General features: G+C 40.3%; 1 protein-coding gene across 2 annotated transcripts in view; it reads left to right on the forward strand.

The window, feature by feature from the left end:
* Positions 1 to 12,256, forward strand: part of Atp9b (ATPase phospholipid transporting 9B (putative)) — a 199,817-nt gene that overhangs the window by 142,381 nt on the left and 45,180 nt on the right. For both annotated transcript variants that reach the window (XM_050165010.1, XM_050165009.1), the window contains exon 14: positions 7,880 to 7,992. In XM_050165010.1, coding sequence (XP_050020967.1) covers positions 7,880 to 7,992 — 113 coding nt within the window. The remainder of the gene's footprint in view (positions 1 to 7,879; positions 7,993 to 12,256) is intronic.

Raw genomic sequence — 12,256 nt, forward strand, 5'->3', positions numbered from 1 at the left:
TGAGCATATGTGTCGGAAGTAGGTCAGGTGTTAGCTGCTGATACCTTGTGTCCTCAGCCACAGCACAAGTTGCAGCAGTAGATGGTTGTTGGCGTGAACAGCTCTGATTCTGGTGAGCAGAGGTTTACTACTCGGGCATCAGTCAGTTTTCAGACATCTTACATGGGCTGAATTCCTGCTGAAATGCTTCTGTGTAAGCTGGCATCCAAGAGCTTTACATTACCAACATAATTGTAAGGTGGTCCTTCGTATGATTGTAAATTGGGTTTGTGCTTCATCAATAAGCTTTTTGACAAGAAGCGTCCATCACAGTGGCTCTCTCATTTGCCACAGCAGAATAGAAAATGAAGTGTCCCAATAATTGCATTATAGTTTCCTTCTTGTGGACAAGAAAGCAATGTGGTATAATTAGGTTTGATTGGAGTGCACGTTTCCGGTAAGATCTGAAATTAATGATGTTGCTATAGTGACACATCTGCGGCCAGCAGCGCGTGAAACATAAAGTAATTCACTCGACGAGAGTCGACATCTGTTAGCTGCAAGGATGCAGAGCATATTGACACTGACCAGGAATGCTAGACGCTATGTGATAAATGAACAAATGATGCTGAAACAGGAGGACGGATAATTTGTACTTAATCTGCTGGGAGAACTTTAATCTTCTCACTGGTTGCATTTGACAATGCCATTGTTTAAAGAACAATGCTGCAGTGAACTCATAAATTTTAAAACTTAACTCACGGTGCAGCCTATTAAAGCAATACATTAATTCCTTTGCTAGGAAGTTTTTGTCTTCATGTAGAACAAAATCATTGCTTGAAACAACAGGATTTTTTTGGACTTATATTTTAATTATAGCCTCCATTACACGAAATGTCATGTTCAGGTTTGAATACTGTGAGGTTCATAGGACAGTACCATCAGGAGAGAAATGCTATTTTCATAGTTTTTAAAAGCAGCAAAAATAATGGATGTATGTGCTAGTTAGTGTATATACAGTAGGAAGATCTTGAAACTAAGACGTAGAGGGAATTTTTAATGTCCTTTAAGCCAGAAGGCCACTGAGGTCTCTCCATACTGGTGGTAATTGCAGTAGTCACTTGCAACAAACATGCTGTCTTACTAGGGCAGCCATTCACTAAAGTCTGTACTTGGTGTGAGTGCTATAATTAACAGTTTGGGTGTTTAGACTGATTGAGGTACTCAACACAGACAGTGGCTGAGCAGACATTGGGAAAGGCCTGATTGACAAGGAAAGTAGACTGCTTCTACATGAATAGGATGTGTGTGTGTGTGTGTTTGTTTGATTGATTTGTATATGTGTGTGCGTGGATGCGTGTGAATGTTCATACCTGTATGTGTGGTGGTCAGAGGACAAGTGTGGATGTTTTTCAGGTGCTCCCCACCATGTTTTTAAGATAGGGTCTCTCACTTACCTGGAGCTCCCAGGTGAGCTAGCCTGACTGACTGTTGAACTCCAGGAGTCTCTGTCTCCACCTCCCCAGCACTGGGATTACAGGTACATGTGGACTACTATGCCCAACTTGCTTTGTTTTGTTTTGTTTGGAACAGGATCTTACTATGTCACCCTGGCTGGTCTGAAACTGTGTAGATCTAGCTAGCTTCAAACTCAAAGATCCACCTGCCTCTGCCTCCTGAGTGCTGGGATTAAAGGTGTGCACCACCACCATGCCTCACCAACTTTAAAAAAAAAATGTAGGTTCTAGAGATTGGACTCTGGTCCTCGTGCTTGTAAGCCACATATTTTATCAACTGAACTATTTCTCCAGTTTCGTTAGTTTTTTAAAGACAATTCTCTACATAGCCTAGACTGGCCTTGCACTGCTAATCATGCCTCACCCTCCTGCGTGCTGGGATTATGTGTGTGCCATGATGCCCTACTCAATAATGTGTTTTAATGACCCTTGCATGTGATTTGGCCATCTCCAGGGAGATTTTGTTTTCATTCACTCATTGTTTAGCTGGGATGAGTGACCTCTAGTAGCCATTGCTTTGCTTTGTTCAAATCTTCACAGAAAGTTCTGTGGACCTGGGATGAGCTAGTGTCTGTGTATTGTAGGTGGCTTCTTCTGTTAGTCTGTTAAAAATCACCTGTCTGTCTGTGTATTAAGGCTTGGTAGAATCTCAGTGTACTGTCAACTTGCGGCCTAGTGGCTCTGATCAGAGGTTACCATCTGCTTCCCTGCATGGACTGCATCTGTTGCCACCCTGAGAATGATGCCTGCAGGACGTTTTTCTTAAAAAGCAATTTCCTCTTTGCCTGCCTTGCTCACTGCAGTCCAGAAAGCCTCTGCTTTATAAAAGACTACTGTGTTGTTTTCTCTTAGAAATCACAAGAAAACCTGTTATCACAGGAATTGCATGTCATAAATAGCTCAATGTCATTCGCGTTGATGAGATGGCTCCCTCACCACCTGATTTCATAGCCAGCACCTCTTTTTTTTAATAGTTTCCAGTTTGGAACCTGTCAGTTTCTGTCATATTAAGATGACAAAGTATCTAGAAATCACAAAGTGATTGAGCCATGAAAAGCACCAAGATGAGACAGAGGAAGAACTCTGTGATGCCGCGCTCGCCTGGACTGACGTAAGGGAGTCTGAATGACTGCAGGAGGCAGTGCAACACTGACAACTTTTGTAAAAGAAAATTCTGAAGATCCCTCTTGCTTTGTGAGTGTTTTGTGCATTCACCTAAGGAGCGTCTGTCTATACACACAGTGCAGAGTCTAGGATCCTGCCAGGTAGGATGTGTTTAACCAGAAGACTGAAATATCAAGACACTCCATTCTTCTTATCTGGTGGGCAATACTATTCAGTGGTTTGAATATATCAGTTTTGAACTGTCTCAAACTGCTTATTACAGCCTAGATATTTTAAATATACAGTTATTACATTGTAGTTTGAGTCAAATGAAAAACTCAGACTATCTCTCTCTCTTCCACAGCACTGGTATAGCTATTATATAGTGCTTACCACAGTCCAGGTTTAGAAACTTCTCCCAGAGCAACCCTGTATGCACTGAATCACTCCTCACTCAGTATCTTCTCTGCTTGTAGTCCGACTTTCTTTCCCTGTGGATTTGCCTGGTGGGCACATATGGATGATATAAAATATCTGGGCCCTTTGTGTTGGGCTTCATTTAGTAGAATATTTTCAAGATTAATCCCTAGTGTAGAATATAGTGAGTACTTCATTATTTCTTCTGATAAAGACTATTCTAGTGTGTATGTGTGTGTGTTTCATTCTATTTATCTACCTATGAATGAATGAATGAATGAATGGGCATTGGGGTTGTTTCTCCCTTTTTGATTATTGGAGATAATTCTGCTATGAATGAGTAGACATTTATCCAGAGCAAAGTAGACATGAAAAAGAAGTAGCGTCCATGTTATAAAGGAGAGTAAAACTGTCTACTTATGTATGGTGAAGTCTTGTATATAGAAATCACCGTGGATCTCTACACACCTAATAGCCAAAGTATCGACAACAAAAGCACTCTGAACAATGAATTGTACTTTTATATACTAGCAATAAACTATCCCAAGGTTGAGTTAGAAGGCAATTTCATTTAGAATAGCATCAAAAATTAAAACATTTCATAGTATAAATATGCCTACTCAGTAGGCTCCGGCAGGATAATTACAAGTGAGACTAGCTGGGCTGCATAGCAGAAGGAAAGAAATCTAAATACAGAGCTTTATAATATCTTCTCTGGGAGGAGGAAATATTATAGTTATCTTCATAATTATTATCCTAAGAGGAGGAGATAATAGTTGTAACCTAGGTTTCTGTTACCTTTTACATCATGTCTCTTAAATGTACTGTGCAACAATATATTTAACATTTTAGTGTTCTCTGTGGTTCCCCCTCCCTCATCGTCTTTGTGCATGTGTGATATTACTCTTGAGATTTCCCCAAAGATGCTAAGATGCAAGATACAGTAGCTAGCATTGTTGAACTTGGGAAACTTAGAGTGGACATACTATATCACGGGCTAAAAAAGGATGATTAAATAGGCACATTCAAACCCTAAATTCACTGTCTAGAAATAGTTCGAATGGATTGATTATAATGATATGTCTTTGTGTTGGGAAAGCATCTGATACCACTGTGGACCTGTTGTGTTTGAAATGCTAGATTTTTCTTTGCCAGTAACCTGGGGAAAAAATACCCCATCAAATGATTGATACATGATGCAAATACGTAGTGTCATATATGCCTTCTCCCATGCATCCCTAGTCCCTAGGTTTTTCTTTTGTTTTATCAGGTTTTTGTTTGTTTGTTTTCAAGTTTATTATTTTTTTTTTTTTGAAATGGGGTCTTACTACACATCCCTGGCTGACTTGGAACCTTGTAAACCAGACAGCCCTGGCACTCAAAGAGATCCACCTGCCTCTGCAGCTTAGGCACTAGGCTTAAAGGTTTGGGCCACATCACATCTTGGTAGTTTCCAGTTTTAATTAAACTTTTTTCTTCATTCTTTTTATCAGCAGCAATTTTCATTCCAAGTCATGAGCTGGACTTTGGGGGTGACATCGAGATAATGGAGAGTCAAGCTGGGAGGACAAGCATGTGATGCAGACCTTCATAGCCTGCCCAGAGCCAGAGCTTTCATCCCAGCACGTAGGAGGCCAGATCCCTAGCTGGGAACAGTGGCACACAACTATAATGCCAGGATTCCAAAGGCTAAAGCAGAGTCAAGAGTTGGAAACTAGCCTGGTTTATGCTTCTAGACCTTTCTCTCTTGGCCTCCTTGAGCCCTGTCCCTTGGGTCTGCCTCCATGCCGTCCCTGAGGGCACTCCTCTCCACGTCTCGCTGCTGGTCTCTTGGAGCACTCACCCTCTCAGAGTGTTCCCTGCCTTGCCTTCCCTTCCTTGCATTTGAGGCCTCTGGAAGGAAGGCTTTTTCCGATGCTTGTCTCTAGCTGTGGGATTTTGAGCAAAGGAATCCACACTGCCATACTTTATGTGTTTGAGATGTCATGAATTACCCTACACACTTTTAAAGACTGGGTGTGAAGTAGCTGACAGCAAACAGCACAGGCGTGTGAACTCTAGTTGTTTACTACACCAACCCTATGTTTGCAGATGCCTTGTAATGAATGTTTGCCAGATAGGCAATTCCCCAGTTATTTGAAGTTTGTGGAGATGTGGGAGTTGGGGGCTGTGGAAGGTAACAACCAGGTGTGTCAAACGGTGTAAAAAAAAAAAAAAAGGTAGCTCTAGATGGAATACTGAAGAGTTCTGTTGTCTGACCTGAGCAGTTCATATCTAGAAGGGTGAACCATATCAAATTACTGGTTACTTTTAATCAAGAGATTTCTGTTTTATAAATATAGCACAGGTGGGGAGTGGTTTTTAGAAAATATTAGGCATGAATTTAAGAATACCTTCAAGAGGTTCACAAAGAGAGCAGGAGGAAGAACTGGGATTAGGGTGATATCAGGGTGCAGTTGGTAGCACCTCTTCCATGTCTGGTACTGTACACATCCAGTGTGCCACCCGGATGCCTGTGAGATCCCTGCGCCACCTTTGGTGGTATGTCACTGTAAGGAGGCAGTGGTGAGGGTCTTGCTTCTCAGTCAGGGCTCTTGCAGATGAACACAATGTCTCTACAGCACATTTAACAAAGATCTGAAATAAAAGCAAGAGTTAATTATGGTTTACAGCAATTTATGAAGGAAATACAGTGTGAACCTGCATTAAGCTTTTGGGCTCTGAGGGAGAGAAGAGGTTAGGATGACTTATGCTGGGTAATGACAAGACTGTACACGAGCAGCAGCTCAGCTGGACACAGGAGACTGGCTGGGTGTAGTAGATGCCTGACCACAACCCACTAAACTTCCCCAGGAAAGCTTCTCGGCCTGGAGTCATGGCAGCGCAGAGCATAGCAGAGGTGCACTGTTATTACTTACGAGTCTATAGTACTTGCCTAAGATTGTCTGAAGACAAAGAATTGGGGAGGCGGGCATGATATTCCACCCTGACTGGAGTTTTGGCAGTTGTTGGCTTCTGGGAGAGGCCATTCTTCTCTATGATATATCAGCCACATTCCCATGGAAGTCCACGTATCTAAGAATATTTGGCCAGTTTAATTTGGCCTTGATGCCTGCGGAGATAGGAGTGAAGGGATGTGCGGGTGTGAGAGGGCAGGAAAGGTGACACAGAGTTGAGGGAGAAGGGACGTGGAGATAGCACTGTGAAGAGTTGGAGAAGGGAGAATGGCTATGATGAAAATGTATCAAATTCTCAATAAAATTATTTTAAATTATTTATAAACAGCTTCTCATTATTAGTCTAACCTATATCAGTGTTTGTTGTAATATTATTTTAACTTTACATATAGAGTTGTTCATAATAAAATACTGACCTCCTTGGCCCATTCTAAGTTATCATCAAGGAGAAAAGTCTATAAAAAATTGCTATTTACATCAAATCATCTAAAACAACATTTTTGCATATAATTCGTCTAGAATATTGTCAACTTTGGGAACACATACTTTGGGAACTTTCTGTTTACCAGTTAGTGTTTTATTTTATTACCTTTGACTTCGTGGTGCTGGAATCCTGTCTATCTTTGTTATATACCATATACAGAGCTCCCCTTTTACCTGAGGCTGGGCTGCTGTTGTGATATTTAATGTAACATGTATTTTAAGCTATTTCCACTTTGAGACTGCCATAAACTACATCTTACATAATGATTTCATTTCCAGTTCTCTGAAGCTGGAGCCATCTACTCCAGATGTATAGAGCCCACAGTGAGCGCACAAGGCTACAGCCAGTGTTGCTCTTGAGGAATTTGTAAAGTTATAATAAATGTGTCTAAGAGGGCTTGTCAAAATGTACAGATCTGCTCTTTTGTAAAGAAGATCCTGTATTATTCTGGAAAGTTCTAAGTCAATAACCCATTTTGCTCTGAACATAAATTGAGACTAGTCATTGATAGGTCCTGTCAATATCATGTATGCCAAAGAAAATAAAAGGCATAGAGATGTTTTGTAACAGTATGAAAAGCCACCGGTTGGCCGTCACACCGCTCACTGTCAGTTGCTAACCTTGCTGTATGTGCTTTGAGTCCAGTGCGGAAGCCCCAGTGCAGACGAGACTCAAGTTCCTTGCATGGCAGCTCCCAGTTCTCAACTAAAAGGGCATTTAAGCATTCCTTTGTTGTTTTACTTCTGTGAAATCAGGTGAACTAATCATGTGCATGTACTGCAGTGTGTGCATTACATGAGATATATGGGTTAACTATTTGCAGTCCTGGGTATAGTCATTTTAATACGTCTGCTCTGCTTTGAGGAGACACTGTTAAATAATGGCTTTCTTAGAAACTCAGTGAGGGAAATTGTCTCCCGTCTCACAACCCTTTCTTCTCATTGTAAGGGACATAAATATGTGCTAAGGGTTAAACATCTATAGCATTTACCTCTCTACCAGTAATGATTGCTTTCAAAAGTCAGTCTTTAAGTCTACTAAGCCATGCTAATTTGGGGCTAGGTCATGTTGTTCTCCAGCTCAGTACTGTGACTGAGTCATTGGTGACTTAGCTTCCTATGTATGCCTTATTCAGAACAGCAGAAGTTGCCGTTCTGCCAGTTAACAGATCGTAATTTCAAAGGCAGAGATTCAACTTCTCATTTTTCTAGAGGACCTTTCATTGTTAATGTGACATGCTTGGGAAAAACTCCTAAGGCTCCCGGTCAGGATGAGCATTCTGCTGGGACTTTGCATCTCTAACAGGTGTCCCAGGGACAGTCAGCAATGCGCCCAGCAGCCCTCCTAGCCAGAGCTCCTCACAGAGCAGCAGAGCCTTCCCTAACTGCCCGTCTTCACTGCTGCTGCTCTCCCCATCACAGGGACTCTCACTCAGAACGAGATGGTATTCAAGCGACTCCATTTGGGCACTGTCTCCTATGGAACAGACACTATGGATGAAATCCAAAGCCACGTCCTCAATTCCTACTTGCAGGTATGTGGATGACCTTCTGATGCCATCTTCTCTCAGTGTACCCACACTGGTAAGCTATATTGAGCCTATGTTATGCTACTTTTAGTCCTTGTTATTACCTTGCTATCAATTGTAGTATCTCAGACAAGAAATTATAACTAGCATTTGTATATCAGCAGAATTATGGGAAATATAATGAGCTCAAATCATTTCTTATATTATTTCCTTATGAATTTTTCTTTTACAGGGGTTGGTTTTTCAAGACAGAGTGTCTCTGTGTAACAACCCTAACTGTCCTGGAACTCGTTCTTTAGACCAGGCTAGCTTTGAATTCACAGAGATCTGCCTGTCTCTGCCTCCCAAGTGTTGGGATTAAAGGTGTGTGCCACCACCACCTGGCTAGTGAATTATTTCTAAAAATAAACTCTTTAGTAAATAGTATTTTAAGGGGTCATTAATAGGATACTGGTATTACTGTATCTCCTAATAATACCTTTGGTTTTTTTTCATAATAAAACTTTCTCATGTTTTAAAAAAATAAATTCTGATTTCATCTTTTCCAGTAACTAAAGTAGATAACTCAGCATCACGCACCATCATGCCTGTCACTGAACTCTAGCGGCATGTGGATTTGCTGTATCAGCAGGCATTCTCTCTCTCTGACCTGTTATTTTGTGCAAGCAATTATCATATGACATTTTTAAAAAGATAATACTACTTGCCAAGAGCTGAGTACAAGGGTGGGAGTTGTCTGTCATCTGCAGAGGCTTGCAGACAGGTATGCCGTACGGGGTCCTCCCTTACCCGGCCCTTCCAGTTATCCATGCTCCTGACTCTAGTCATATCAGGACATTCTGTGTAGAGAATGTTCAGTTCAAATAGAGGACTTAACCCAGGCTTCAAGGAGTGTTTGTAACACAATGATTTTTACTCTTTCTTTTTTTATTTAACATAATTTCTTTATTGAATTTTTGGGAATTTCACATCATGTACCCCAATTCTGCCCACCTTCCAGTCCTTTGTATCCTCCTCCACCCCTATAGCACGTCCTGAAAGAAAATTTTTAAAAATAAAAACAAACAAAAACGAAAACAAACAAATCTGTCCTAATTCAGGAACACTGGCTTGGCAGTTCCAGGAAACCTGTCTAAAATATCAGGCAGGATAATTTAGATAATTGATGCTAGGAGCTTCGCTTCTTGGGCTGCTGCTCTGCCTGCTGCGTGCTTTCCTTTGAACATAATGATGCCCGTGTTTCACACTCGGCTCAGACGGGTGTGTGGCTCACTGGGTAATGTGTTAGTTCTTGGAGCACCACACACCTGTGACGTCAGCTAAAAATCCAGCCGGGTGTTTTATAGTAATGTGCTTCAAACATGATTTCAAAGACTAAATTGGACTTTCTCTCCTTAGAATTCAGTTGTCGACGATGCATTCAAATTTAGAAAACCTTGTTCTGTAATTACCACCAGCCCAACATATACTATGTTCTTGAGATGTTGCTAAATAGCAAAAAAAAAAAAATCTTACTTCTACAATATCCGTTTATTTTATATGATATATCTGCATAGATGCCAATGAGCATCTCACATGTGCAGATGTGATTTGTGTAGATATAATTTATATATGCTCTATGCTTGAAAGCTTTTTTATAATCAATATTTTATTTTTATAATTTTAATGAAGCATTTAGTCTTGAAAATTTTCTAAAATACAACTTTTGAAATCAGTTCTTTGTTTTAATTATATCATTTCTTTTTTCTCCCCTCCAAGCCCTTTTGCATACCTCTCCTTGCTCTCAAATTCATAGCCTCTTCCTTAATTGTTGTTACATAAATATTTGTATATGTATCTCTGTTTGTTTTGTGTGTGTGTGTTCTTAAATACACAAATACAGTCTGCTCAACCTCTACGATGCTATTTGTGTCTATGTGTTTTCAGAGGCTAACCATCTCTCAGTAGATAACTTCTTGGTGTGCTCTTCCCTTAGGGAAGGCCATTTCTCCTGCTCTCAGCCTTCCTTAGATGCCTGTAGGTCTTGTGTTCCACCCTGTCATGTCTGTTGTTGTTGTCCTTCAGCTGATGTGTCGGTAGTCATGTTTGGTGTAGCTTCTGGCATTCCTATTGGATAGTGTCTTGCAGCAGATTCCATGATGTCACTAGCCCTGGTAGTTAGCTAAGTTTTCAGTACCAGGCATGATTTCCCTCTTTTGAGAAGGTCTTAAGTCCAAATAGAGAGTTGTTGGTTACATGAAGGTATACATGCCCCTAATTGTACCCTGAGAGTAATCTTGCTATGCTGGTCATTGTTGTGGTTCATTGACATCAAAGTTGGATAAGATTATTGGTTGCTTCCTCCATTGGTGCCTTCCCATACCATGAAAGCTAGCCCTCCAAGAGAGGACTTTCAAATATTCCAGCCCAGGGGCTTCTAGGCCCTGTGTCTGAAATGCATAGCATCCTTAGCAATAGGGACTTTACCTTCTAGAGCAGGGGCTACCAATTGAGATAGTAATGGTGATGTTTGGAAGTCTCTTGGGTGACCCTGGCTAACAACTCAAAAGAACCATCTCACGCTAGGTCTTGGGTTTTCTGTTAGATGGCCTTTGGCTCTTGGAAGGGAACATTGTCAGCCAGGATAAAATTTTCTTTTGTACAGTGTGTATTGTATATGTACTGTAGGTGTTTTCAAGTGAGTTTTCTATAGTATGATTCCTCATGACTGTCTGGGTGTCCGAGTAAAGCTGGCTGTGTAGGGGTTGAGTAGTGTGCCTTCCACTTCTTCCTGTTAGTAGTGTAAAAAGGGCTATGGGCCTGTGAGTCTGCTAGGAGTCTGCGCTGAGTCCGTCTGCTCTTGGCCTGATTTTAATTGGAAGGCTATTTATAACTCTTTCAGGCTCCTCGCTTGTTAAGATCTGCTTAGGTTGTTGATCTCTTGTTGGTTTAATTTTGGTGGTTTCACTGAGTCTAGAAATTATCTATTTCTTTTAGATTTTCCAACTTAATGAAACACAGGTTTTTAGAGTATTTCCTTATAATTTTCTGAATTTCACTGATGCCCATTGTAGCATTTCTGTGTTTGTTTCTGATTCTGTTAATTCAGGTCCCTGTTTCTCCCCTTGGTTAGTTAGGCCAGAACTCTGTCTGTCTTGCCTATCATCTCGAGGAGGCAGCTCTTATATTTGTTGAGTCTTTGTATTTTGTTGTTGTTGTTCTTGTTGTTCCTCTTCCATTAATTTCTGCACTGTTTTGTTACTTCTTGCCTTCTACTGTGTCTGGATTTGGTTTCTTTCTGTTTTTTCAAGTTTTTGAGTTGCATCGTTATTTATTTGCACTCTTTCTGATTTTTTTAAAGATTTATTTATTTATTTATTTATTTATTATGTACACAGTGTTCAGTCTCCATACCTGCAGGCCAGAAGAGGGCACCAGATCTCCTTACTGATGGTTGTGAGCCACCATGTAGTTGCTGGGAATCGAACTCAGGACCTCCAGAAGAGCAGTCAGTGCTCTTAACCTCTGAGCCATCTCTCCAGCCCTGATTTTTTTTTTTTATGTAGGCACTTAGAGCTATAAATTTCCCTCACAGGACTGCTTTCAGTGTGCCCAAAGAGGGTTATTGCTTGTGTTTTTGTTTCTGTATAGTTCCACTACAGTTTTTGAAATTCATTTCTTGATTTTTTCCTTTGCTCCATTAATCATTCATAGTCATACAAACTCAATAAGTTTGAGTTTGTATATTTAGTAGAGCTGTCATAAGTGAGTCTGTATATTTAGTAGAAATGTAGTAAGTGGGTTTGTGTATTTAGTAGAGATGTAATAAGTGAGTTTGTGTATTTAGTAGAGATGTTATAAGTCAGTAAGTTTGGGTATTTGGTAGAGATGTAATAAGTGAGTGAATTTGGGTATTTAGTAAAGATGTTTTCTATCAGTTGTAAGTTTTTACACCATTGTCAAAGAGGAGATGTGGTATTATTTCCACCTTTTTGAATTTGTAAAAGATTTGTTTTATGTCCCAAGATGTGGTTGATTTTAGAGAAGCCTCTGTGTGCTGCTGACAGACTGTATACCTGTTGGTGTTTGGGTGGACTGTTCTATAGGTATATACATTTGATGTATTATGTCATATACATACTAGGTATGCAGAGGATTTTGTATTCCAGAATATTTTAATATCTTGTGAAAGGTTTTAGTCTATTGTTTTAAATTTTTAAAAATAATTTTATTTTTTTCCTTTTTTTATTTATTTTTCCATTCAAAAAATTTACACTTCTTCCCCTCCTCC

The sequence above is a fragment of the Alexandromys fortis genome, unplaced genomic scaffold, assembly GCF_014885135.2.
Source record: "Alexandromys fortis isolate MF-2015 unplaced genomic scaffold, M_Fortis_MF-2015_v1.1 scaffold_160, whole genome shotgun sequence".
NCBI lineage: Eukaryota > Metazoa > Chordata > Mammalia > Rodentia > Cricetidae > Alexandromys > Alexandromys fortis.